General features: G+C 39.1%; 1 protein-coding gene across 5 annotated transcripts; it reads left to right on the top strand.

The window, feature by feature from the left end:
- The first annotated feature begins 1,233 nt into the window (after positions 1–1,233).
- On the top strand, positions 1,234–27,741 carry ppp2r5ca (protein phosphatase 2, regulatory subunit B', gamma a). 5 transcript variants are annotated; one of them, XM_012922866.5, is made up of 16 exons: positions 1,234–1,454; positions 1,550–1,615; positions 2,529–2,679; positions 16,417–16,616; positions 19,166–19,276; positions 19,398–19,490; positions 19,646–19,776; positions 19,861–19,920; positions 20,157–20,265; positions 20,507–20,560; positions 20,743–20,913; positions 21,012–21,139; positions 21,518–21,619; positions 21,785–21,857; positions 23,230–23,346; positions 25,170–27,741. In XM_012922866.5, exons 1-16 carry the CDS (start codon positions 1,299–1,301, stop codon positions 25,302–25,304), a joined length of 1,857 nt encoding a protein of 618 aa, XP_012778320.1. In that variant the 5' UTR covers positions 1,234–1,298; the 3' UTR covers positions 25,305–27,741. The 5 variants fall into 5 exon arrangements, with proteins under 5 accessions (XP_012778320.1, XP_023011360.1, XP_023011359.1 ...); XM_023155592.3 differs by having other exon boundaries at positions 1,236–1,454; positions 23,265–23,346; positions 25,170–25,240; XM_023155591.3 differs by lacking the exon at positions 23,230–23,346 and having other exon boundaries at positions 1,238–1,454.
- Positions 27,742–27,981: the final 240 nt, after the last annotated feature.

Raw genomic sequence — 27,981 nt, 5'->3', positions numbered from 1 at the left:
ATAAGGTTTTCAGAGACGGGGAATGAAAATAATATAACAAGAAGCCTAATCTCCCAGAGGTTGGCTTAATTAATTTTTACTACAAGTTTACACTTAGTAATTGGTGTTTGGGTTGTCAGGGTTACATAAATATTGCTGAATTTTCTACACACAACAGAACACTCACGGATGAAAGAGTCTGTCCTCGGTTCAAATTTTATATTGATCTTCTTATTAACACCTGCTTTGGGGCAAATACATTTGACCAGGAATGAACGTTACACAACGTTCAAAAGGATGCACCACTGCCACCCTATGGACAAAAACGCCTATTACAACAACGTAGCAAGTTAAATGGGGATAAAAACAAGGGGATAATCAGCCAAGGACAGCTAGTTAATGAAACAGTTATATGCAAAAAGAATTAGTTAATTCCATTCATACAATGACTGAAGATAGCTCAGGTAAGGAGGAGGGGAAGTTGTATCAAACATGATTAGATAGACACAGTTTCATTCACGATATTTTCTGCTGGCTGAAAAACTTGAATTTCGTGTTTTTATATATTTATAGATGTGACGATTTGTCTTTGAGACCCTTTTAAAGCTAAAGTTTAAAAAATACTTGAAATTTGCAACGAGGCTGTGAAATTTCATAATAATTGTAAAAGTTATTTATTTTTTACATTTTGTTATTACTCAGTTGACTTATTGATTCGGAAGCTCAGTTACAATAAAGCATAGTGTTCAAACGTTGCATTCATGATTTAATTGTAAAAAAAAAAAAAAAAAAAGGAAAAATACAAGATTAAAAAAAAACTAAACTAAACTAAACTAAAGTACTATTTAGCCAAATTCAATCGGTATTTTCTTTCATTTAAATGTGTCACACCTTAAGTCCTGAGGATTTGTAGGAATGATGTTGCATTGTGGGCATAAATTGAAGAAACAAGTGCGCTTAATTATTATTTTTTATTTGTTATATGCTGTTTTCCAAAGCAAGAGATTGATTGTACTGACTGGATCCTACAGCAACTTTAGCCAAATGACTTAAAGAGCACACGGAGAGAGAGAGCTACCTCCGGTTTTCCATGTACAGCCCTGCCCTCTTGTGGCGGTGGTCCACTTTTACAAGCGACACCGGAGACACATCATTCGTTTAGGGCTGGAAAGTGCAGCTATGACCAGAGTAAGTTGGGTGTTGACAGCGGACATAGACCGTATTTGTTTCAGTTGTTAACTACATCTCTACAAAGGGTGAGTAGTGCTGTGCAGCCGTCGTAGAAATAGGATGACTGCTTGCGGCTCCGACTTAGTCACATGGTGTTTGAATGGTCAGTCGTGGAAGCCTCATTATTAGTGTATACGAGCAGACGTGTTTTAACCAGGAGCCTGCTGTCAGTGTGTGGCCACACTTTCACTGCTGACACTGGGGATTCCCATGTCAGCATGCCTCACAAGAGCAAAAAAGAAAAGGTAAAGTGGACTTGGATAGGAATGCTGAATATTTGTATTCATGTATCTGTTTCTTTCTTTCTTTCTTTTTATTAATTCCCATGCTCACTCTTTAGGACTCCTCCAAATCTGGAAGATCCAAGAAATCTGGGAGTAAAAATGGGCCTGCAGGCGACCAGGACGTAAGTTTTTTTAAACTTCTCACTGTCCAGCGAGGATCTAAAGTTAAGGTTACTGAGCATTTGTTACTACATGGATCTAATGTCTGTAGGCCAAAACTTTTATTTTCTCTGATACTTTTACTTATTGTTTATTTATGCAATTCTTTGTACTAATTGTGTTCAAATGCTTTACCAGCATTAATAAGTGACAAAGAGGAGGTTTTCTGTTGATTTATGAGTTTTCAGACGTCATGCATATCATATGCATCATGAGCACATATTATAACGCTATCTTGACTACAACTGCTTTTACTGCTTTCTGTGAGCGTTGCATTTGTGTTCTTCAAGTATAATGGCTTTTTGTCCTCGTGAAATTCAGGCAAACCTACTCATGTGACCTGTGGCATGATCTTATGACTTTATTTTCTTTGGAAAATGCTTGCATTCAATCCCTATTTTTACCCCCACTGTGCCCTGTTTGACTTCTGCATGTAATACCAGCCATCGTCGTGGCTATTTTTGTCCTTGTCATTTGTACATCGGTGATGTTGAGTGGAGTTCGGAAAAGATCTGATTGATTGACTCCTGGACCTGCTGTGTGTTCCCATTGACAGCTGTATCCTTTCCATCTATGTTCAATTATTCTATCCACTGAGGTCCATCACAATCTCTGTCAGCAGATGCAGTACAGCACACCGCCGGCTGTGATCAGGTTGCTTAATTGAGAATCGCCCGATCTGATTCAGAAAGGAACTTGAGCCTTAACTGCAACACCCTCCCCCCTTCTACTCCCTCTCCCCCTCCCCCTCCCTTGGACTCTGCAGTGACACTTGAGAAAAATAATTCCTGTGCCATTTCCTTCGGGGCAGGAACTACCTTTCCCTACCTTGCTCTAGTAACAAGAGCCCTTCCACTATGACTCTTATTTCTGCAGGGCTCCAATAAGAAAGTGCCTCCTGCAACTCAGCTGATGAGGGTAAAGCAGCCAGGGTCACAATCGGCCGTCAAGAGGGAGAAGAGGTTCAGCACTTCCTTTTTCCCCCTCAGTGCTAACAGAGAACTACACAAGCTACCCGAGCTAGCCGGTATGCCTCCTTCAGTATACAGTATCCCAAAAAGGAGCTGTCTTTCTTTTCTTCCTGTCTTCTACAAATGCAGCTCAACTACAGTTCGCTTATATGCAGAGATAAGCTACACTTCTTCTGGAAAACACAAGCTGACCTTTATCTTAGATTGCACGTTTGGCCATTATGGATGAAGGGAATCATATTAACAATTCATAGCCTTGGTGGATCCTCATAACCATCTTTTTAACCTTGAGGTCTCACTACATAATTTATATCTAAGCAGATTGCCCATCAGCTTTATCTGTAATGCAAATGATGTGCAATCAGCTGTATCTGCAATCGTACCTGGAAGAAACAGATATTACCCACCATGGAGGGCTCATGTAAGATAACACTGAACGAATGGACTGAAAGAATCTTTGAATCTGGGCCACTGGATAACAATAAAAAAAAGAAAGCTCCAAATCAAACATTTAACGTAAGCTTGAGCATGGCCCGTAATGTTAATCGTGTCAGATAAACAATGTTGCATAAGCTAATGTTATAACACAGCCCGGCCAAGCCATGTGGATAACTGCGATGGGAGACTTGTACTTGTTTCAGTGTCAGTTTAGTATTAATATTAAACAAACCAGCAAACAGACACCTGTAATTATAGCAAGCATGTTCCACTGTCAGTTTGCCAATTTACAGCATTGACTGATTCAGTTGGTACATAGTGCACGGATGCTGACTCTGAATTAGGTTGAGGTTTGAACATTTGCATCAATCTTTCATGGCTTCTTTCTTTACACCCCACATTACAGACAGGATTTGGCCTAAGTGGTTTCCTGTAAACTATACCCAGCTATGCTTTGTTCTCATACCTGGATGAGGTGGGTGACACTACAAAGGAACAATAGAGGCGTGCAGCACAGACAGGGGTGGAGTGAGACACGCACACGGTTGGCAGAGTGTGGCAGTTTATCTAATGATAATTTGAAAAGTAATAATTAGCTTTGTGTTTCTGTTACTGAATGTTCTCTTGAACCCTGCAGTGAGGTGATCTGATGGCTGCAAATCAATAAAACTGTCTGATGACTGTGAAAATTACATAAGTCATATTGATGGCACTGAATACACATTGGACATGTATTGGGAGTTTTTTAATAATAATAATAATAATAAAAATAATAATAATAATAGAAGAAGAAGAATACATTTAATGGGATTATACAATTAAAACAGCAAACCTGAAATATACCATGACAGAGCATAGCTTAGCAGTTAGTTAAAAGTAGTATTTAAAGTTGTATCATAAATAAATTAAATAAAACAAACAGAATATGGCTAAGGCTATATGGCTATGGTTTCAATCAAAGTGAATAAACTTGTTTAAAAAGTTTGAAGAGCAGTCTTAAATTATATCAATGAGTCCAGCGCATGAATGTGAGGAGGTAGAGAGTTCCACATGTAGCTTAAAGAAATGGCCCGAACACCCACGTTTCTGAGATTTAATGAGAGTTCTTGCAAATAAACCTGCTCATGAAAACCAGATCAGTGACATCTGCAGGGCAGAGACTAAAGAACTTTAAATGTTAACGTGAATATTAATGGAAATGCTAAAAGATATATGTACATGTTACACCTTGACTTACCGGTACATGAACTTGATTGGGATTATTATTGTTCACATTTTCATTGCAGATTTTTTAAACCAAGTTATTAATCAATGAATGAAAAAAAATAAGTGAGTACCACCCACACACTTTATTAATTACTGACTTACTCTGAGCAGGAGCTCACTGTGAAGGTCTTTCATTAGGACAATGTGCAGGAGCTTAGCCGAGGTTAGGTTGATATTCTTCACTGTTATTGGAAAGTATTTAAATGTTTTCTTCTATATTACTATATTATAAGATATGCCCCAAGATTACACTGAATCCCAATAAATTCACACAGTAATCAAATACATAAAAATAGACAGCTACAAACTACAGACAAAACTACTTTAGTCCTGTATGTATTTTGTTTGTGTGTGTATGCTTTTGAGAGTAATGAAAAGTGAAACATGTTACAAGTCTACAAAGGTCATGCATGTGTTAGAGCTGCTGCATATATGAAAGTTTTTGTCTGTTTCTTTCTTACATGGAGTGCAACCGTGGGTTCACATGGTCTCATTTGGTGAGATGGACAAAATCTTGTCAGTAGGACAACGTTGCATGTTTAATGAAGGCGAGTAAACAGCAAGTTGCTCCAGGTGTTAGTAAAACATTTAGTAGTAGCTTTGTGTTTCAGAAGCCTCTTGCACAGATGGCCCAGTCTGTGCTGCCACCCTTTGACTGAAAATGAAAGAGCTGTTATTTTGGGAGCTGTAATGTTGAGATTTTTCATTGAATTCTAGCATAATCTCAAGTCTTACTGCCCTATGGCTGACTGTACATTGAGAATAAGACAAGTAGCATTATTCAAATAGATTTCTTTTTCAACAAACGAATTACTTTTTGTATGACTTCACTGGACTTGTGACTCTAAAAAGGTGTAAATAGTATATCTGTTGAGTAAAAGACAATTTTTGTATGTGTGTCACCAAGTGCAACAATATGGCTTACTGTTGTGTTTTTAACACTTTTGTACAACAGTGGAGGAAGTAGGGGGGAGGCATAATGTATAATTGACCCATCAGACATGTTAATAGGATAAATTGTGCTGTGGGTTTTGAGTGGGAGTTTTAACAGTGAACTAATACGCTAGATCTCAGAAACCAGAAGTATTTCCCATAGAGTAACAGTGGTATTTGAAGCTTTTGAGTATGTCCAATTTGCAAGAAGTAAGTGGCAGCTTTCAGTAAATACTGGTTCCCGTTGTCATGGCTGTGGAATGTAATGGCACCTCTTGGAGAGGCTTTGGCCCCTGAGAGAGAGAACAACAAGAATAAAAACTGCAATACACTTGGCCTGCCTCACCTCTGCCTTTGCTTTAATTGCTTAATATGTTCCTCTGTGTCACTGGGTGCTTCTTTTCAATGAGTTTTAATTCACACTGTAATGAGGTGCAGAGAACCCAAAGCAAACTTACTGTTGTACCTGCTAATGCAGAAATTACTTGCCAAGAGAAATTTTTACCTATTAAAATAATGAAGACATTTATTTTTCAGTTATAAGTGAAGCAATATACAGTGTTGTGCAAAACTCTTGAGGCATATATTTTGCTAGAAAAATGAGAAAAAGGTGTCGCGATTGATTGAAATATGTGCAAACATACATGGAATTTCAGTACATAAGGCAAATACAGAGTTTGTACAATTCTATTAAACTTGAAAGTGAATATTTGGTGTGACCACCTTTATTCTTCAATGCAGCCTGAACTCTCTTAGGCAGCTTTCTTTTCATTTCTTAAAGTAGTCTTCAGGAATTGTTCTGCAGGCTTCTTGAAGGACTTTCAAAGCTCTTCTTTGAATGTTGGCTGCCTTTTGTTCGGTTCTCTGCCAAGATGATCCCACACTGCTTCATTAATGTTAAGGTTCAGGCTCTGAGGAGGACAGTTCATGACTGATAATGTACCATTGTGTGCTTTTACTGCACTGAGAGTGTGTTTGTCAGATTAAGAAATTAGACTGTTGCCACTCAGACGCTTCCAACATCACTGGCTGGCATGCAGCCCCAAACCATGACAGAGCCTGAATGCATACTAACAATAATTTGAACCAAAAATGTCAAATTTCATCACTGTTGCCACTCATTTTGAGTCCAGTTCTTGTGTAATTTGGTGTACCTCTGCCTTTTCTCCTTGTTCTTTTCCTTAAGAATGGCTTATTGACAGCCTCCCTTCCACTAAGACCATTCCTGATCAAGCTTTAGGGAACAGTAAATGGATCAACTAAAGAACCAGATGCATTTATCCCATCTTGTGTCAGGCCTTTGCTTCATCTACTGTAGACAGTTTTTAAGCCATTTTGCTTCTGTGATCCATTTATTCAGTTTCCTCAAAATTTTTAAGGACACATTGCACAGCCTTGCGAGATATGCCAAAGATAAGATAAGATAACCTTTATTAGTCCCACACGTGGGAAATTTGTTTTGTCACAGCAGGAAGTGGACAGTGCAAAAGTTATGAAGCAAAAATTAGAATACAATAAGAATAAATACAGTACACAACTGTACAGAATAGAATAAAATAAAATACTATACACAGTAGAATAAAATAGAATAAAATATACAATAAGATAAAAATAGAATACAAATGCTATATACAACTGAGTAAAAATACAACGATGCCAGAGAAGATTATTGCACTTAGTGTTATTGCACATGTGTGGATGTGTGTGTTTGATCAGTTAAAGTCTTTATTGTGGAGTCTGACAGCAGTGGGGAGGAAATACCTGCGAAATCTCTCTGTCCCACACCGTGGGTGCCGCAGTCTCCCACTGAAGGAGCTGCTCAGTGCTGTCACAGTCTGCTGCATGGGGTGGGAGATGTTGTCCAACAGTGATGACAGCTTAGCCGCCATTCTCCTGTCACTCACCACCTCCACTGGGTCCAGAGGGCATCCTAGAACAGAGCTGGCCCTTCGGATCAGCCTGTTCAGTCTCTTCCTGTCCCCAGCAGAGATGACCAGAGACCACACCGTAAAAGATAGCTAAGGCCACCACAGAGTCATAGAAGGTCTTCAGGAGTGGACCCTCCACTCCAAACGACCTGAGTCTCCGCAGCAAGTACAGCCTGCTCTGCCCTTTCCTGTAGAGGGCGTCTGAGTTATGAGTCCAGTCCAGTCTGTTGTTCAGATGAACACCAAGGTACCTGTAGCTGTCCACAGCCTCGATGTCCATACCTTGGATATTCAGTGGTTGCAGTGGAGGATGTTTGTGCCTGTGGAAGTCTACCACCAGCTCCTTGGTTTTACTGGCGTTGATCTGGAGGTAGTTCAGCTGGCACCAGTCCACAAAGTCTTGGGTCAGTCCTCTGTACTCTTTGTCGTCCCCATCAGTGATGAGGCCGACTATTGCAGAGTCATCAGAGAACTTCTGCAGGAAGCTCTGGGTGGAGTTGTGGGAAAAGTCTGCAGTGTAGATGGTGAAGAGGAACGGAGCCAGAACCGTTCCCTTTGGGGCCTCCGTACTGCAGACGACCCTGTCCGACACACAGCCCTGAGTTCTCACATACTGTGGTCGGGTCAGTGAGGTAGTCCAAAATCCAGGTAGTGAGGTGATGGGCCACTCCAGAGTTCTCCAGCTTGTCCTTCAGAACCGAGGGAAGAATGGTGTTGAAGGCACTGGAGAAATCAAAGAACATGATTCTCACAGTGCTTCCAGCGGTCTCCAGGTGAGCGAGGGAACGATGTAAGAGGTGAATGACGGCATCATCCGCTCCAATGCCAGGCTGGTAGGCAAACTGAAGTGGGTCCAGTGATGAGCTTGTTAGGCGCCGAAGCTGAGCCAGGACCAACCGCTCCAGGGTCTTCATCAGGTGGGATGTCAGAGCCACCGGCCTATAGCTGTTGAGGTCCTTGGGGCGTGAAGTCTTTGGCACTGGTACAACACAGGGTGTTTTGCTAAGTTGTCTGTTATGTGTGGGGACAACTCTTTTTCATCCCTTGTGTTAGGGGCTTTTTTTATGCTTGAATGATTCATAGGTCAGTGCTAAGTGGCTTAGTGAAAAAACATGACCATTCCTTTGAAAATGGTCCTTTGAAAAAACTTTGAAAGACCTTCAAAATGCCCGAAGAACTATTTTTCAAGACCACTGTAAAAGTAACAAAGTCTCTCTCATTGGAAGCAAAATATACGTGTCTTTTAAATAAAACATTTTTGTGCAACAAATGTCCTTTAGAGTAAATCCATTTTCTTCTATGTTTGCTTAATTGTGATTTGTACATTATTTGAACGTGTCCAACATTCATTAAGTGGCATCAGGATGGGACGAACACTGACTAATAAGAGATTCAGGATAGCTGGAACATACTGTACATCTTGGCCTTTTTGTTGGACTCTTCATTAAATTCCAATTAATTGTCTGACTATGTCCATTGTTGCAACACAGCACGGTCCCTTTGTTTTTAAATGACTGTGAAAATGGCTTTGTGAAGCCCTTTCTGTTATGAAAAGCCTAGTCTGTCTTGTGGTGTGAATGTGGTTTCACTGTGTCCTCTGATAAATCACATGAAAAGCAGGACAGCCTCTTCATTATGTAAAGATGAAATGCAGATTAATCATTCAGTGTCTGCAAGAATTACTTGTGCTGAAGTAAACATTCCCAAAGTAATTATTCACAAACAAAAACATTTGTCACGTTATTAACAGTAACTGAAGAAATAAGCATAGCCGACTACTACATTTTACAGATTAATGTAGAACATGGCATACTCAGATATGTAGTATTTATCTCATATTTCTAATTAACTTTAACATTTGTCTGATCAGGTAAATTGTGAGACAGGAAACCACTGCTGTTTGGAGTTTCTATTCTGTGTCTCTATGCATTTAATTTTCTGTGTTCTCGCTTTCATTTCCTGCTTACAGCTAATTGTACTAAGAATGCCGGCATCACTCACAACATAATGCTGTATGTCCTGCCATTGCTCAGAACAGTGTGGGATTCGTAAGGCACTTTCACAAAGTATGTCAGGCACCAACTAAATTTTATTGTAGCTTCATCTTATTTATATTTATTTGATTTCACATTGTTTTACATGCTATAAATGGGTCTTTCATCTTGTGTGCAGTGCCTCCACTGGCTCTCTGTGGCTCTTCTTGCTGGAGACCACTGTTGTTTCAACCCTGAGCCGTCCAGGTCTCAGTTCTCATGTGGTTTCCGCTTGTCTGTGTTGCTCATTGAATCCAGAGCCCCATCTGACCCTCTTCTCCAGCTCCCTTTGATAAAGAACCAAGGAGAAATGACAGGAGGAAACAATGAAAGACTTTGAAGATTGAGCCAGGGCCTCTCTCTTTCTCTCTCTCTCTCTCTCTCTCTCTCTCTCTCTCTCTCAGAGTAAGTTATTTCCAGCTGCTTATCCTAAGTCAGATTATGCCAAACCCGCTGCTAATGGCTGAACTGTAGAAAAGATTCAAGTTAATCTGATCTAAGATCTGTAGCAGGGCCTGCTTTGCAGAGCGTCACAGGAGAGCAGTGAGTGGAAAGGAGGAGCAAAACCAAAAAATAAAAAAAATAAAAAATCCGACGTATGACCCACCTCCTATGCAAGCTCTCATCCAATCATCTCCCTTCTCTCGAAGCAGTCCTCGTCTCGATTGAGCCAGAGCAACATGGACTCAGCCAATCAGCTGGCTCCTTCGCTGTTTACGTCACTACCTAGCCAGTTCCCTCCAGCGGCACAGAGCTTCATTTTCTGATCTGCTTTTGTGCTAAAATGGAGGCTGGCCTCTCGCCCTGAGTGGAATCGCCTTCCTGGTTGAGGTTTAGATGTTGACATGCAATAAATCTGGAGACAGGATGGTTGTGGATGCACCCAATTCCAATGGGCCGTTTCAGCCGGTGGCTCTTGTGCACTTCAGAGGTATGTAAGGACAAATTATTCTTCCTGTATTGTCCTATGGAAATTAAGAAGAGCGAGAGAGAGATGTGTGTTGCTGCGCTCCTGTTCCCCTTCACTGGCCTGGCTAGTCAGCCGTTTAGTGTACGCTTATTGCGTCTTAGTTTTAGAAAGCGAGCGGTTTTATCGGAGAAGCAGTCGTTGCTTTTTAATGTTTCGGTGGTTAGCCGTGAGATCCGGGAGCTACATAAAAAAAATCTGGTTTTAGTAGCTAGCTGCCCATCCCCCCGCCAAGCTAGTGATGTCAAAGGAAGTGAGGTCATAGCCTAGGGAAGGGTCTCTTCTTTAGTTTTTCTTGTGTTTGGATGTAATTGTGTATTTCTGGGTTTGTTGTGCAGCTGGTAATCGCTGTCCGTAAGGCAGAGATAAGTGGAAGTCAGCTATTGTATGATGGCTTCACCTTCTCGGTGACTCTTAACTGGCCTAGTGTATTCTGTCATCTTATAGTGAGTGGGCTATAGGCAGCCACTGCTCTGCAGCAGGCTGCAACCCCTTTCTCCAGCTCCCCCACCCCTTTCCCTTGTTACCGGCTTGCCAGTGGCATGCTTAAAGGCAACCTTTTGCTCAAAACAAGAAATTCAAAACAGAAGGCATCTCACGGGTGCACGTCGTGTAAGCAAAACACTGTGACCCAGCCATTTTTGTCAGAGCATAGCAGCAATATTTTAGGATTACAACATCGGACTCTGCCTCTTAATGCCTGTACAATGTATTCAGTCATGTCTGAAAGGGCCAGCCTGTTACCACTGTACTCCGGGTGCAGCCCAGCGTTAGATGAAGCCTTAGGCAATTATTGATTACTCTCTATTGAGCCAAAGAGGCAAATGCCTTGAATGACAACAGTGTTGTGGTACAATCGGGCTTTCTTTCTCATTCTGTTTCTTCTCTTTGTGAGTCCATCGTTCCAGCCGTGTTCAGATCAAACATCTCTTATCCCAGCATTTGCAAATTTAATCCCGATCCAGCTGAAACTGATTGCCATTCACGCTTGGCATATGAATGAATCAGGCTAATTGCTGTGTTTCAATTCAGTTCTTCCTCTTGCGTTTTTTTGTGAGATACTTATTCTGTTACTAAACAAAAAACGTATTTACACTTGTATAGGTGTGTAAATGCATATGGTGACTCATCTCGGGGATAGACTTGAAGACTTGCATCTATGTTTGCCTAGTCTTAGAAGATTAACTGAGCCTTCCACGCACTACACTACAAGTATTGTTAGCAGAGCAAATGCATTCACACTATACTTTGACACAGTTAGCTGAACAATGGTAAATTAGGCACTCCACCAGTACTTTGACAGAAATGTGGGTTTATGTGCTTAGTTTGTGAAAAATAAGCCCAAAGTAAACAAATGAAATGTGTGATGATACATTTTGTCTCTCAAATATTCTGAAAACATGAACATGGTGCTCGATCCAAAGCTATGTTTATATGTGAAACTTTATTTGCCTCCTTGTCTGTTTCGTCAGACATTATTTAAACAGCAAGCGCTGAGACGCACTCCTCGCCATTATTAGTCACAGTGGAAGCTCGAGCTATAAATGTGTCTCAAGGGTGTCAATGATGCATATCTTTTAACTGTTACCAAACAATAAAAGGGACCTTCATCCGGGTGCTGCACTTGACAGCATCTATATCATGGATGTATTTTTAGGTGTTGCCTACAACCCATTCAAATTTGTTGAAATGGTAGAAAGTGGCCAAACTGGCTCCTCCTACACTGTCACACCTATGACACAGTTTCTTTCTGTGGTGCTATAAATAGTAATTGGTCAGTGTTTACATTGATCATATCGTACCGTCAATAAGGCAGGTTGCCAAACCCGTCCCGGCTTCAGACTAGCAGCTGTTCATTTGACCCATTTACAGAGGAAACCGTATTGACTATGGCTCCAATGTGACTCCCACTTATTTATTATCTTGGATTGAATTGAGGGGTATTAAGATAAATCTTTCTCTGTTCTCCACAAAACATGATGCTTGGGCTTGTGTGTTCATGCACATGCTTCTTCCCACCTAAGGCTTCTATGAGTTATATTAATAGAAGTCACACTATGGTTAACATCATTTTTGAGACCACAACACTGGGCCTTTTTATGTGTTACACAACAACGTGGTTTGTACATTAGGAGTGCACAGAAACTTTACAGTATAGACAGACAGACAGGCTTATGTAATCCGGTTGTTCAGTGATGACGCGACGAATCCTACTTCCGGGTCTAAAGTAGTCTGCGTTTAATATGGCTTTTGTGTTGTTAACATGTTTAATGTTTTGTATTTTCTTCTATTTGATCTCAAAAAGCTCCTAAAACAGTCAGTGATCACTGTTGACCTCCCTCGGCTTTTATTACCGCTAATCATTTATTTAAGCTCAGTTTTTAAAACCTTAGGATGTAACTACAGCCCAGACCATGCAGCAGTATATGAATGACTAACTTCGTATTGTGGATGGATTATCTCAGTTGTTCTCCTGGCTGAAGTTTGGTCCTTTTACAGCATCCTGCCATGCGATTACATTTGTTCCTGACCACCGAGAAAACTCACGTTAACTTTTATCGAGTGGAAAAAAAGTTAGCTTGTTTATATTATGCTAACATAGCTATGTCGCTAGCGGTCACGTAGCAAATCATTATATACCAGCTAGCCCAACTTCAGTAACCCTACAAACGTCACTGCTGTTTAGTTTCTGTCTTCATTTATGCTGGAAGTGATAGCAGAGCTGTACGTTTTAATTTGTATCCAAAACCCTGCAGTCAGGACATGCTATATTGTATTTAGATAGAAGCTAGCGAGCTAACTCCCTGCTAACTTCTAACTCCGTTAAATGTCATAAATTCCGTTTTCATGGATGCCTGGATGCTAAACTCAATTGTTACACCTGGTAGAGCAGAACGCTGATCATTTTATTAAAGATGAAAGACTTTAGACAGTTTTTCAACTCTCAGTAATGCCATAGTGATCGTTTGATATATGGACCTGCAGCGGAGTTTAGACCCAGACACGGCTAGTGACGTCAGACTGAACAACCGGATAGGAGTGCCACAAGCCTGGCAACTCATCCCTGGACAGCTTTGTGTCCTGCAGGTCCAATTACCAAATATGTTACAACACAGTTCTTATAGGCTATAGATAGGAATGGTTCACTTAAGGACTTTGGTGCTTAAAAAGATAATAAATGTTAATTTAAGCCTTCTTACAGTTCCACTTATCTCAGATTGGGAGTTTAAAATGCTGCTCCTCAAGTTTAGTCTACAGGCTTTTTTCTAAAAAAAAAAAAAAAAAACCGCTGTGTCAACTTTGGGAAATGGTTTTCACCTGCTTTTGACGGGATAATGAAAAAAGATGTATATCTTGGATGAAGCTCTCATTCCTTGTTATTTCCATTGACAGCCCCGTCGACTGCCAAATCTTTATGGAAGTGGCTGATAATGGCTGTGCACACACTTGCCCTCTCCTCTGGAATTCCCAATCTGTTACTGTCATCAAGATAAATTGGCCAACTTGAAACTGACACTGCAGAAGTGTGTGTGTGTGTGTATTTGTGTGTCCGAGCCAAGTCTCCATTATGTCTGAATAGAAGATCTCTCTTCTTACCTAGAATCTGCCTGTTTGCAAGAATGTGACACACACAGGCTTTGTGTGCACGCGTGCATGTGCACCATCCTCTATAGTGTGCTGTTGACTTAGTCGCTCTTTGTGTAGGTTCAGTAAAAGTAGGGCAAAGCTGAATATGTTTAGCTGTTTCCTCCTAAGTGTCTATCGAGTCGCAATGATTGCCTGCTTGTTTGTTTATTTGCTAATTAATTGAATTGTAATTAAAAACAAGATGGAAAAACATAATGAGACCAGATGGAATTAATTAATCTCAGAATAATATGATTATATGTTGATTTCAAGTAACCAGTTTGCAGTGCTCAGTTTAGTGTTATCAGCTGGTAGCTGGTTGGTGCATATGCACACCTTTTTCTCATTTTAGTCCTCTGCTAAATTCATAAATCATAATTTGCCTCACAACCTAATTTGCTTATCTCAGTAATAGTAAGCTCTAAGCCCACAAGTTGCAGTACACTCATGGAAGACAAATGGGATTCCCCCCTCCCCCCCCTCCCGTTGCTGTGCATATATATGATGTACCTCTAGTCACCCATAGCATCATCAGCCTCCCCCAGTGCAGGCTGCATCCAAGTCTTAAGTGCCAGCCCTCAGTCAAGGCTTCACCTTCACTGATTAGTTCTTTTTAGGCTTGTCAGCATATATGGTGTATTTTGGGGGCATGGGGGTATTTTAAGGTGCATTTATTTGTTTGTTGAAAAAGTTGGACACTTAACTCATTCACTGCCATTGACGTCTATAGCCGTCAATGGCAGTGAATGAGTCAATGGGTTTAACTCATTCACTGCCAATGGCTGGCAGTGAATGAGTTAAATAATGTTAAGTCACATTTATGAATCCCTGACTTCTTGTTCAAGTTCACTTCAACAACAACATTTAACTATCATGGTTCTGAAAAAAAAAGAAAAAAAAAGAGCTCCAGAAACAACCACACAAGCAGGGAAGGAATACGACAACACCACATAGAAAAGACAGATCAGGGATCTTGGGTTTGAACAGAGGACTGTGTTACTGCAAGTTGCTCATCGTGTATATTAAATTAGACTGCATTAAACTTCATACTCAAAAAAATACTATTTGTGATGCCACATGGGGTTACAAAAAAAGACTAAATTAAGAGGCAAAAGTTTTTTTTAAAAAGGACTTATGAGAGACAGACCACATTTTAGGCAAATAATTATTTTTTTGCTGTTATTTAACATTTATTTATTAGTGTTGCACATGGGCATTATGAAATCTGAGTTGTTGTTTTTTCTTTTGGTACAAAACACATTAAACTAAATGTAAAAGCTTTCTGAATATGAAGGCTGTAAGTTCTTCTCAAGCTGTTGCATCATGCCAGACTAGTTTGCTGCCTAGCTTCAACAGTAATAAACGGTCACTTTATTATTAGCCATAGCCACTAGTCGCTGCCTTAATGATAGAGGCAGCTCATGTGAGTAATAGCTAATAGTTAAATGGTTAATTTTAATGTATCCACCACCCCGATAATGTTTAGTACTTAAGTGTTGTTGAAATGGAAGCTTTACTGACCTCTCAAATTATTTTAGAGCCCAGGCTGTCGGTCTTTAAGATGCTTCACCCAGTTATGCTAATATTCAGTGTTCAGCTGCTAGTGGGGGCGGAGCTTTGTGCCTCCCTGACTGCAGCATTGCTGTATGTCAGCTGGAGGAAGCAAAGATGCCACTATTGGCATCAGTAAGGTTGCAAGTGAATATCTAATACCACTGTAAGTTTTAGTAACTAGGTATGTTTATTTTATTTATTTATTTATGTATTGCTACTGTAGATGCCTACAATATTTAAAAAAATACAGTTCTGTTTTCAGAATTTTGGTCTGCATTTATGGTTTTTGGATAAGCAGCTGGTTTCTGCTGGCATTGGGGTTTTGTGAAGACTTTTCTTCAGTTCTGACTTTCAAAGGTAACATTAAACATCATAAAAGAGGAAAAGAAATGGGCTACATCAAAGTTGTGTCAAGTAACTACATAATTATGGTGTCACTATGTGTTATTACTGCACCCCATGAGCAGGTAGCACTGAAAATGGTTATTTCCTCCTTGGGTTTTCATGTGTGAAGTGTGCACTTTGGCAAAGGTTGTTTGTTTGTAAGCCTGTGCTCTTGAGCTCAGCTGGAATCAAAGCAAAACAGAGAGTCCTCAAACCACCATGGACAAATGTAATGACTAGCTAAGGTTCCTTTAGACATCTCTCAGTGTGTGTGAAATGGTTAGTGTGACCGTTCACCTAGTTCCCAAATCCTTCTCCCTCTATCCTCCATCCTGTCTTTTCTGCTCTGCTCTGTTAGCCTAACCATCTTAGTCTTTCTCTCAGCGCCCTCAGTTTTCGTGACTCATTTGCTACTCTTCACTTTGTTGCCATTTTACATGTTGCAGTTTTAGCTGTCATCCTTGACAGATAAACCGCCTCCCTTCCTTTCTCTTGTGACCCCCTCACTCACCCTCATACGTCTCCTTTCTTCTATATTCTCAACCACTTTATTTCATCACCACTTTTCAGCCTTCAACACTCGTTCAGTTGTCCCAAGACTCTTCTCCCTCTGCCTTTTCTTCACCCACCTAATTTTTTCCTCCCCTCTCCATGTTTCTTTAGATGTGGCCCCTGCGGAACAGGAGAAGCTCTTCATCCAGAAGCTGCGACAGTGCTGCGTTCTTTTTGACTTCCTGTCTGACCCACTGAGTGACCTGAAATGGAAGGAAGTGAAGCGGGCGGCTCTAAGCGAAATGGTGGAGTACATTACCCACAACAGGAACGTCATCACAGAGCCCATCTACCCGGAGGTGGTTCACATGGTCAGTAGAGCTGAAGGGAGTTAGGTTTGTCCCTAATGCTAAAGATGAGGCAGAAACTTGGGCTAAAAATATTGATACTCTGCTAATGTTTCCAATAAGATTTCAGTGGAGCGTTTGTGTAGTACATCATGGTTTTTTTTTGTTTTGTTTTTTTTTTGTTTTTTTTTTGCATTCATCCGGGTTTTAAATGTTTTTTACGGAGGCTTCTTCCAGTATTTGTTTTTCCAGATAGGAAACTGAAAGCTTTTTTCTTTTCTTTTGTTTTTTTACTGATGACTTGGTAAAAAACGAGCAATGTGAGGTTTTTTAACACTATAAAATATATATATAAAGAAAGCATCCTAAGTTGAAGGCGTAAATTTGAGTTTTTGCTTTCTTCTAGTATTAACTTTGCATTACTGATGTGTAAGCCTTTTCTAAACAAGAAAATCTCTTCTCATCACTTGTATGAGTTTTTTTTTTTTTCTTCTAAAAGAATGAAGTAGGTTAAAGCCACTGGGAATGAGAGAGAAAAGGCACATGAAAGCTCTTACATTAAAAGGGGTCTTTTCCAGCAGAGGACTTTCTCTTGGCACACAGAGGGATGCATTTTATATTTTCAGGAGCTACAGCGGTTTGTTTAGGAAGTAATGAAAGAATGGCCTTCTCATTTTTTGCGGCAGCAACTTAACCTTTAAAAAGAATCAAAGTAAAACAAGATTGTTATGACAGGAGGAATTGTGCTAACTAGAGATGCACTAGTTGATCAGTAAGTAAGTGAGCACCACACATATTCGATTCCATGCGGATCCACCACATCCTGAGATTTGCCTGCCCAGAAATGTTATTGCACGTCACGCCACCGCAGACAACAACTGTTGTCATTTTGCTTGATAGCATTATGCCAAACACGTAATCTACATGTTTGTTTACGCAATCCACTTCCTCCTGAAAGCAAAATGTAACATGTAAAGACCTGCATTGTACGTGGTTACATTATAGGGTTAATGTATTCACCAGTAATCGGCCATTATTTGTAACCTTTTCCTTATTTCTACAGGCGTGTCAATCTGTATATTTATTCAGCGGGTTGGTGGTCTAATGTCTATTTGACTTGTACCCAATTTCAGTTAAATTAACCGTTTATTAGTTCATATTGTGCAATGTGACAGGTCCCGGGTTCAACTTCCGGAGGAGCCCCCAAATATGTTATGGCCTATCTAGGGGTGGCCAGACCACAAAATAAAGCTGTTTCATCCTAGGCTCATCCCAACCAGCAGACCTTTTATCACTTGCCCAGTGCTGTTCGCCTGTCCACCTAGGGATGGACTGCCTTTTTGTTTGATTATAGTTTTGTCATGTTTTTCTTAGTTGGGGAGGCAAGTTGCTATCATTTGGTTTAATAACGAGTCAACATATTGTAAATAAACCATTATCAAACTTTACCACAATTGGTAAAGTTTGATAATGATTTATTAAACATCATTATCAGATTTCTGATAATGATGTTGCTGCTTGTGGTCTGACGAGGATGGATCACCCTTATGTTGTGGTCTGGCCACCCCTAGACGGGCCATAACACTGCTCATTAAGTCCTCATTGTTTGATGTACATGAAAGAGCTGAACATAACATGGAAACACCATTGTCAGCCAGCTCATTTGTCTGAATGAAGGCCCTGTTGAGTTGTCGGTGTTTTATGATAAATATGAATTTAAATTAAATTGTTTATGATGGAAACAATATAATTGTGAATTATTGTATCCAGTTGCGTTCATCTGTTCACGTCAACAATAAAGCATTTAACTCGGTTAAATGGAGCATAAAAACAAAACAGAATATTTGAGTTTTACGCTCACTTGTTGTTTGAGAGAATAAAGCTCAGTTGTTTCATGAGTTTTATAACTTTGTTCCCATTTTGAAAAGATTACCTGTAATGTTCAGAAATGCATATAGAGGTTACATAAAATGCAGTGCCCTCTTTTTATTTGTGGCTTTTGCTCTTTTTTTTTTTTTTTTTTTTTCCCTCGTCTTTTTTCTCTTTTTCATCTTAAAATGAAGAAAGTGCCCTTGGTTATTGGTTGAAGTGCAGTGCAGCACAGCACAGTGCAGACAGTCTATCTACCTTGTAGCCTGTCTTTTCTAACAAGGCACTCAGTGTTTTAGTAGGCCACCTGCACTGTCCCATGATCTGCTTTGTGGGGAAGAAGCCCACAGGGGAGTCAGTTGACACTGAGAGACCAGAAACACAAGATACTTGGATTATTGTGGGCTAAACCCTTGGGGCCCAATTACAAGGACAAAGCTACCATTACCTAGAAGGAAAACATATTTTATGGTCAATCAGTCTTTTTTTCTTTTTTATTTATTTGAAATATCTTTTATAACTATGTTTAGTTTAACGGTGGGCAATATTTTATGTCAAAAATATCTCTTTATTATCCTAAAGTTGTAGTTCATATCGTTCCCTAACAAAACGACAAATGGAAGTCTGCTTAAATTGCATGCAGTCATTTACAGTAAACATAAACATTTACAGTAAGCTATCGTTTTCCTTTTTACTTGTTTCAGTTTGCTGTGAATATGTTTCGAACGTTGCCTCCATCATCCAACCCAACTGGAGCAGAGTTTGATCCTGAAGAGGATGAGCCAACACTTGAAGCTGCATGGCCTCACCTCCAGGTTGACATTTTATTCATTCAGTTTTCTACACACAAGTCGAAAAACGTTTATTTCTAACCTAGAAGACACTCAGAGATTGATTATAATGTGCTTGCATATATTCTGCTTTTGTCTGTTGCAGCTCGTCTATGAATTTTTCCTTAGGTTTTTAGAATCGCCGGACTTCCAGCCAAACATAGCGAAGAAATACATCGACCAGAAGTTTGTTATGCAGGTAAAAAAGAGGGCCTAATATTTTTTTCACGGAACTCTGAAAATCTATCATGTGGTTAAAAATAAATCATGAGAATGGTAGTAACCAAAAAGTTTGTAAAGCAAAATAAATAATAATAATAATAATATTAACATGTCACTTTCCATCTCTCAAAGCTCCTAGAACTATTTGACAGTGAGGATCCCAGAGAGAGAGACTTTCTCAAGACCACCCTCCACAGGATCTATGGAAAGTTCCTGGGGCTGAGAGCATACATCAGAAAACAGATCAATAACATTTTTTATAGGTGAGTTCATTTTGGATAAGCTAATTGCTCCTTTATCAAGAGTTTGTTTATTGCTACTGAACAAGTCTGAACTTGTTCTTACAGGTTTATCTATGAGACAGAGCACCATAACGGTATAGCTGAACTACTGGAAATACTTGGAAGGTATGGCGCTGGTGTGCGAGCTTTGGCTTTCATAATAAGCACAAGGTGTCCTTGTGCTTATTATGAAATCTGAGTTGTTGTTTTTTATTTTAGTACAAAACACATTAAACTAAATGTAAAAGCTTTCTGAATATGAAGGCTGTAAGTTCTTCTCAAGCTGTTGCATCATGCCAGACAGTGTTTTAGATGTTCTAATGATTCTTTAATGGGTTTTTCTTTTTTTCCCTCTTTGACAGCATAATCAATGGATTTGCCTTACCACTAAAAGAAGAGCACAAGATTTTCCTGTTGAAGGTTTTATTGCCTCTGCACAAAGTCAAATCACTCAGTGTCTACCATCCACAGGTAAGCCATACAAGCTTTTTTAATATTTTTAATTAAAACTTTTTAAAAAAATATTTACGTATACATATTTTCTTGTCCTTATATGATTTGTGTAGAGACTCCTCTTTTCATGAGAGCAGCAGGTCATTCAGTCACTACATGTCTCAGCCAGTCGACTCGTGTCCCCTTTCCTTTTAATTTGCTTGTGCATTGGTTCAGATACTTTGACTGTCCAATGAATGTATTTGTTTGTGAATTGCAGCTGGCCTACTGCGTGGTGCAGTTTTTGGAGAAGGACAGCACTCTAACTGAGCCGGTATGTCTAATAAAAACATGCTAGGGTAGTTCTCATTTAGCTTTATGCTGTTTGTCGAAACTTTGTAATTTATGCGCCTGTTTGATTTTTACACTGTGATGCCTTGTTTTTATTTCAGTGTATTTTCCTTATTTTTAAGCTCAAATCTGCTATCTGTTTATTCTTCCTGATTGGTTATTTAGGTGGTAATGGCTCTACTAAAGTACTGGCCGAAGACTCACAGCCCCAAGGAAGTGATGTTCCTCAATGAGCTGGAGGAGATCTTGGATGTTATTGAGCCCTCTGAGTTTGTTAAGGTGCAAGAGCCTCTCTTCAGACAGCTGGCCAAATGTGTTTCAAGCCCCCACTTCCAGGTACCGGATGGATAATCACAATTTTCATAACCCTGCAAAGAAGTGCTTAAGTTGTAGTGGCTGTGACTCCTAAAAAACACTGTATATGTTCTCTTTAGGTGGCCGAGAGAGCTCTGTACTACTGGAACAACGAGTACATCATGAGCCTGATCAGCGACAACGCAGCAAAGATTCTGCCAATTATGTTCCCCGCTTTGTACCGCAACTCAAAAACCCACTGGAACAAGTAAGCTGCATCTCGTGTGGAGATGGTTCTGTGTGTACTTTTGATTACACATAACATCAATCTGACACGATGCCTGGCACAGTAGTTCACATATTTCCCTCAGTTACTTTTCATCTGCTGAACTTTCATATCTCAACTCTATTCACATCACTCTAGACTCAAATTAAAATTGGCTTAAAGGGCGCGTAATCCCTATATATGTTTGCACTCATTCTGTCAATATGCTTCATTTAATGCCACCTGTTTAAAATGTATGTTTTAAATTTTAAGTCTGTCTGTAGTAATAATTTTAGGTTTGATCCTCCAGGGCAAAAGTGACCTTTACACAAATGCTGCTGCTCTTATTTGACTCTCAATACCTATTCCTTGTGTTCATAGGACCATCCACGGCCTCATCTACAACGCTCTGAAGCTTTTCATGGAGATGAATCAAAAGCTCTTTGATGATTGCACACAGCAGTACAGGGCTGAGAAAAACAAGTAAGCATCAAAGTCTCATCTTCCTTCAGTCTTTTAAAGCGATGCTGAAGTGGGGCATAATTACAGTAAGCCTTAATGCTGCAGATGAATTGTTGTGTTGGATTTCACATTAATCAGAGGATTGGAACCGTTTAGTGACAGGAGGGTTGGTGCTTTGTTAAACAGGGAAAAGGCAAAGTCAAAAGAACGCGAAGAGGCTTGGCTCAAGATTGAGAACCTCGCCAAATCAAATCCACAGGTGAGCAGTATGTGAAGTTATTTAAGCACAATCCCTTCTTAACTGTTTGTGAGTCTGTTTGTGTGTCAAACTATATGATATGCACTCCTGACCCTAACTGTTTGGACAGATAGTCTCTGTGCTGAAGTGCTGCCGGTAAATTGGTAAATAAATAATAATAAATTCAAGGACCAGATTCAGTCTCATAATATGCAACTGAAGTCAAAATGCATAATATGGCTTAAAAACAAATGCTACATATGTTTTCCTCATAAAGAACTAAGGCCAGGTTGTCCTTTTAAACCCCTAGCATTTTTTGTAAAAATAATGGTTTTGATTGAGTGAATGGACTGTTTTAAAACAGTCAAATACAATGTTCTTTCTGTGCTAGTGCATACACACTCCAATTAAGCCAATTCATTGGAATTTATTTTACCATCTGTGATGTCATTACCGAAACACAGAGCCTAAAGGAAAAACTGAAAATGTGTAAAACTGTCCAAATACTTGGGTCCAGGTGTGTTTTCTGCGTGTCCTGTGTGTAAAATTGTGTTGCTGAATTGTAGTTTCCTTTCTGTTCTTTCCTGTTGAGGTTTTGTTTAGTGGTATTTGTTTAAAACCCAGCTTAGAGATTCATTTTTCCCTCCCTAGTAATACCACTAATAACAGTGGAAAGATCTTTGAGGAACAGTGTGTAGTTGTGGTGAATGGTTGAATTGGGAATTTCTATCCTTCTACGAGAGATCTAAAAACTATGGGAGTCATTTTAATTTGGCTAGAAATGTGGTGTTAGGAATCCAAAATAATTTCTTTAAAACTAAAATCAGCATGAAATACGATGGTGTTTCGTTGTTAGGCGTCATTAAAGGAATATTTCAGCATTCAAGTGTAAAAATTGATATCACTTTTATACCTTTAGACTAAACTGGGAACTAAAACTAGCATCTGATTACATTAGCTTAGCATAAGACTGGCTAGCGGTTTCATGCTAAGGTAGTTGCTACAAGCACCTGCTAGCTGTAGCTTATTTACAACATAGCCATGAGAGCTGGTATTAATATGAATGAGTATATTTCCCAGATACACTCAGCAAAAACGTAACATTTCCACCCCAAAGAGCACGACTTGGCTTCATTGTGCTTCAGGTACAATCAAATATTTAGTTTAGTATCTTTTTTTTTTTTTTTTATTTTCTAAATCTGATACAATATTTTTCATATTTCCTTAGTAAAAACTCAAATTTCTAAAATCATTACTTAATGTTTTCAATCATTTTGATTCCGACACACTCTTATTCCTTTTCTAAATCATTCACTGACTTTTGGATTAATTCTTCTTTGCATGCAACTGAAAGTCTTTTCTCCATTCTTTTTGTTTCTTTTTTTCATCATAGTTCTCTATCTATGTTCATTCCTCTGACCTCAATAGTCCTGTAGCAATGGAGACGGATGTCCCTTTGATAGAAGATGTTCAGAGGTTAAAAAAGACAGTTGAGGAGGGCGCAACTCAGGTAAACCTGACTTTCTCTCTGTCTTTTTCCCCTTAAAATTACCAAATACTTTAAACACAACTAGCTACAGATAGCAGTTTTATTCATTATTACTATTGCAACTCCAATTCAATAAAAGTTGGGAAACTGTAAAATGCAGATAAACCCATTTTTTATTTGCGGTAGAGCACAAAAAATATTAAGTATTTACACTCAAGAAATATAATGTTAAGAAAATTTTTATTTTTTTTATTTGATGGTAGACATTCATCTCAGACAGTTGGGAGAGGGCCATGTTTAACACTCTGTAGCCCCTCCCTTTTTTTTTTTTTTTTTTTTTCTTTTTTTTTTTTAAACTGTAAATGTGAGGCGACCCCGTTAATGGACTTTCAGGAGAGGAATGTTGTCCCATTATTGTGCCTTATAGGATTCCAGCTACTGTCCTGGGTCTTTTTTGTCTTTTCCTTTTTTTGTGTGTTTGTTTGTCTTTTTGTTTCATGGTGCACCAAATGTTTTCAGTTGGTGAAACGTTTAGGCTGCAGGCAGGCCAGTTCAGCTTCTACTATGAGCTGCGGTTGTATTCGAATGCAGTATGTGGTTTAACATTGTCTTGCTGAAATATGCAAGGCCTTTACTGAAAGACATATTCTGAATCTGACCACTTGTTACTCTTTTAACATTGAGATTGCCTTTTCACATGTGCAAGCTGTTCTCTAAAAAGAATGTCACATTTCGATCTGTCTGACCATAGAGCAGTTTTCTGGTTTTGGTCCAGAGAAGACCATAGTATTTCTTGATCATGTTCACATATGGCTTCTTCTTTGCATGATAAAGCTTTAATCTGCATTTGCGGCTGGCACGGAGAACTGTGTTCACAGACGGTGAATTGTAGAAGTGTCCCTGAGCTCATGCACTGATTTTCATGGCAGGGTCATGTTTGTTTTTAACGAAGTGCTGCTTGAGGGGTCAAAAGATCCCAGGCATCCAGTGTTGATCTTCAGACATGTCCCTCGCACACACAGAGTTCTCCAGATTCTGTGAATCTTTTGGTGGTATACACTATAAATGATGAGATCTCCAAGGTCTTCACAATTTTACAACGAGGACAATTATCCTGAGATTGTTCACAATTTGTAGATGCAGTTTTTTTGCAGATGTGCCCATCGTTATTTCTAAAAACAAAACAAAAAAAAACAACCCTCTCTGTTAGAGGCTTTTTTTTTTTTTTTTTTTTTTAATGCTCAGTCATGTTACTGATCTGTTTCCAATTAACCCAATTAGCTGCTAAATGTTCCTTCAGCTGTTTCTTTTGAAGTACCACTAAGTTTCTAGCCTTTTGTTGCCCTCTCCCAACTTTTTGAGGTGTTGCTGCCATCAAATTAAAAACAAGTCACTTTTTTTTTTTTTTTCTTAGCATTATCCTTTTTTTTCCATTTGATATGTTTTCTATAGTCTACTGTGAGTGAAATGTGAGATCAGCAACATTACATTGTTTTTATTTACATTTTCCCCAGCGTCCCAACATTTTGGAATTGGGGTATCATTGTTGTTATTATTAGCTACAATAGACTACTGGAAAGTGTGTGTGTGTGTGTGTGTGTGTGTGTGTGTGTGTGTGTGTGTGTGTGTGTGTGTGTGTGTGTTGTGATGGTAGTTTAGAGTTCAGTATTATGCAAATGACTAAAAACTGTGTAAAGTATATTGCATTAAATCTTAACTCAGCTATTGTGTAGTTTGTAACTTGGATCATGATATCTGTCGCTGTCCTGAAGATTATTTAATAATCCTGAAAATAAAAATGAGCCCAACTTTTCGGCTATTGTTCTTTTCTGTTATTCGAACAGTTGCAGCATGAGCAGCGGAAAGAGCGACCCATGATGCGACGCAAATCGGAGTTGCCTCAGGATATCTACACCACAAAAGCCTTGGAGTCCCACCGCAGAGCTGAAGACATGTTGACCACCCACGATGGACTCTAGGTCCCACAATCTGCTGGCTCTTGGTTCAACTAACCCTCCTACACTCTACAGCCATGGACATCTTTTATGCCCGGGTGCCAGAGTTACACTGGTGATCCAAGCTGGGCTTTCCATCCCTCCTGTCAGTCCCCTCCCCCAGAATACTTAGTTTTCCTTATTCCTGCTGCTCCAGCACAGAAAACCTGTATCCACCTCCCTCCAATTTCTGCTTTCTCAGGTTTTTTTTTTTTTTTTTTTTCCTTTATTTGAAGAGGAGTAGTAGTATATGTGTGTGACTTTTAGACTCGTATTTTCTCATCATTTTCCTCATTTGTTCACCTTCCATTCTCCTCTCACGTCACGGTGCGCTCACTGTAAATGTGGAACCTGAGAGTACAGACAGCACAACACAGGTTCTTCATTCCTTCTTACAAATGTGTTCACAATGGATGGATACAAAAAATTAGGAACTGCCTGACTAAACGTCTGAGGATCGTCTCTTAGTCTTTTCTTTGTTTTCTTTCAAAGGGAACAAAAACAGACGCGATTGGTTCAGATAGAAGATGCAACTTTCTGTTACCTGTTGTATGTTTTCTTTATTTTTGCTGTAACACGCATCTTGTCAGTGCCAAGACTGTTGTGTTCTGTTCGATTCATGTTTGTATCTGTGACTTTAACAGGGACACCTGACGTTGTTTCCAGTCACTGGTGTTTTGGGGTTTGTTTGTTTTTTTTATTTGTTGGTGTTGTTTTGGTTTCTTTTTCCACTTAAGACCAAACTGAGGCCTGTCCTTAGCCTTGCAATCTCCCGAAAAGATGGATAGTAAAGACTTAGTTGTCCTGTGGACATCTTGACACTTTTCATTTATTGTTTTGTGCCATATGCCGTTCTTTTGTATGCTTGCTAATTGACATTCATTGGCAATATTTAAAAAAACAAAACAAAAGCAAAACAAAAAAACAGACCATGGTGAAGCCTACAGTTCAAACAATGGTACTGCATGAAAATTGTGTATTTGCTGCCTATATTGTTGGAATTGGTTGTAGCAAGGTGTTGTAAGCTCTCAGTCACATGTAACAGGTGCCTGCTGACTAGAAATGCAGAGCATGGTGCATTCATGTGATGATGTAAGATAGGGTATGAATATATTTATATAAAATAAATGGGGAAAATGTAAAGGGGAATGCAATAGAGGGTGAGTTTTTCCTGTGTTGAATAGAGAATTTACACCTGCAACTCAACTTGTTGGTTTTTAGCATTACTCAGAACATTTGCTCATTATGTTTATTGAATAAGTTGGTTTAATATCCTCCAAGAATTAAATATGGAATTGGTTTATTATCGAACAGAAGTTATTCCGATTTTTTTTTGTTTGTTTGTTTTGATTTTTCAAGCCCTACCACAAGAGTTACCAAATGTAAAGACGTAGCATGTTTGTTTTGCTACCAGTCCTACTTTCACTTTTCTAGTTTGTAGGTTTTATAATTTGTGTCCTTCTCAGCGAGGAAGATTTTAAAAGTTCAGGAAATATTTTCCAGTCAGTACCATTGTTTAAACCAAGGTCTGCTAGAGGTCTTCATATTCGATGTGTTGTATTTCTTTGTATTGTCTCTGGAGGTTAATAGTGTGGATGTCAAGTTCTGGATTTTTTTTTTTTTTCTTTCTTTTTTCCGGCCGTTCGGATTGCTCCGCGCTGAAACACGCCGGCGTGAAACGGCCGCAAAAATACCAGATGCTGAAAATAAACTGACATTGTGACTTGGCTTGTTAACTGTATTAATACTGTATTTGCTTGAATGCAAAAAGATGTAAATTAAAACTACCATGTTAAACATGTACCTTTTACCCTGGAGGAATGCCATTCACCAAACTGATTTCTGTTTATGAAACAGTCCTGCTTGCTGGGAGAGATGTTTTAATGAATTTTAATGAGTTTGAGTCAGAGGTCGGAGGTTTCCTTTTAGTGCTGAAAAACAAGTCAACCGTGACGAGAAGAGATGATTTAAAAACGATTTGGTGGCTTGTTCTCTCTGCAGGATCTTCTCAGATCTTTTAATTTTAACATATTATTTCCAAAACATAACTTAAAGTGTCCTTTTTGTATGTCACCTGTACTATATGCTTCATTTAATATTGTATATATGATTTACCTTGTTTCATGTAGTGTTATATATATATATATCTAGATTAATTTTGTACAAATTGTCCCTCTGTACAGAATAAAACATCAATAGCAAGTGAAAGAAGTCAATCTGGCACATACCGTCTTATTGCTCCTCTTTTTGGCTGTACTTTCAGCATCATGAGAATTTAGGAAATGGCTCTTATTTTTATTAAAAGTTTCCTCCTCCATCAAATAACTGAAAAATATCCATGCCCATTGTGTGAACCTATCCCTGTCTTTAGTGGTGTAAAAATTCAAATGAATAAAGAGATTATTTGAATATATATTTTCAACCATGCATCCATTCTGACTTTACTATCCAGACGTCTTGAATGAAATACACGTGATATGCACATTTACCACAGCAGCGATGAAGAGTATCGGCTCACAAAAAACTCATTGATTAATCAGGGTGTTGCGTTACTTATTCTTTTTTACAAATTTACAATCATGCGTTTAAATCTATACACATTATAATAGTGTGCCACACAGGGATGCGCTTCCAAACACCAGATTCAGCAGCTTAAATTTCT

The sequence above is a fragment of the Maylandia zebra genome, linkage group LG19 (assembly GCF_041146795.1).
Source record: "Maylandia zebra isolate NMK-2024a linkage group LG19, Mzebra_GT3a, whole genome shotgun sequence".
NCBI lineage: Eukaryota > Metazoa > Chordata > Actinopteri > Cichliformes > Cichlidae > Maylandia > Maylandia zebra.
The sequence above is the reverse complement of the archived record's forward strand: the minus strand, read 5'-3'. Positions and strand labels throughout refer to the sequence as shown.

Excerpts from the sequence above, each read along its gene's own strand:
- ppp2r5ca (XM_012922866.5), top strand. The coding sequence starts at position 1,299 with ATGGTGTTTGAATGGTCAGTCGTGGAAGCCTCATTATTAGTGTATACG. Across the intron at positions 20,266-20,506 it reads TCAGTGTCTACCATCCACAG|CTGGCCTACTGCGTGGTGCA; the intron begins GTAAGCCATACA and ends TGTGAATTGCAG. Across the intron at positions 20,561-20,742 it reads ACAGCACTCTAACTGAGCCG|GTGGTAATGGCTCTACTAAA; the intron begins GTATGTCTAATA and ends TTGGTTATTTAG.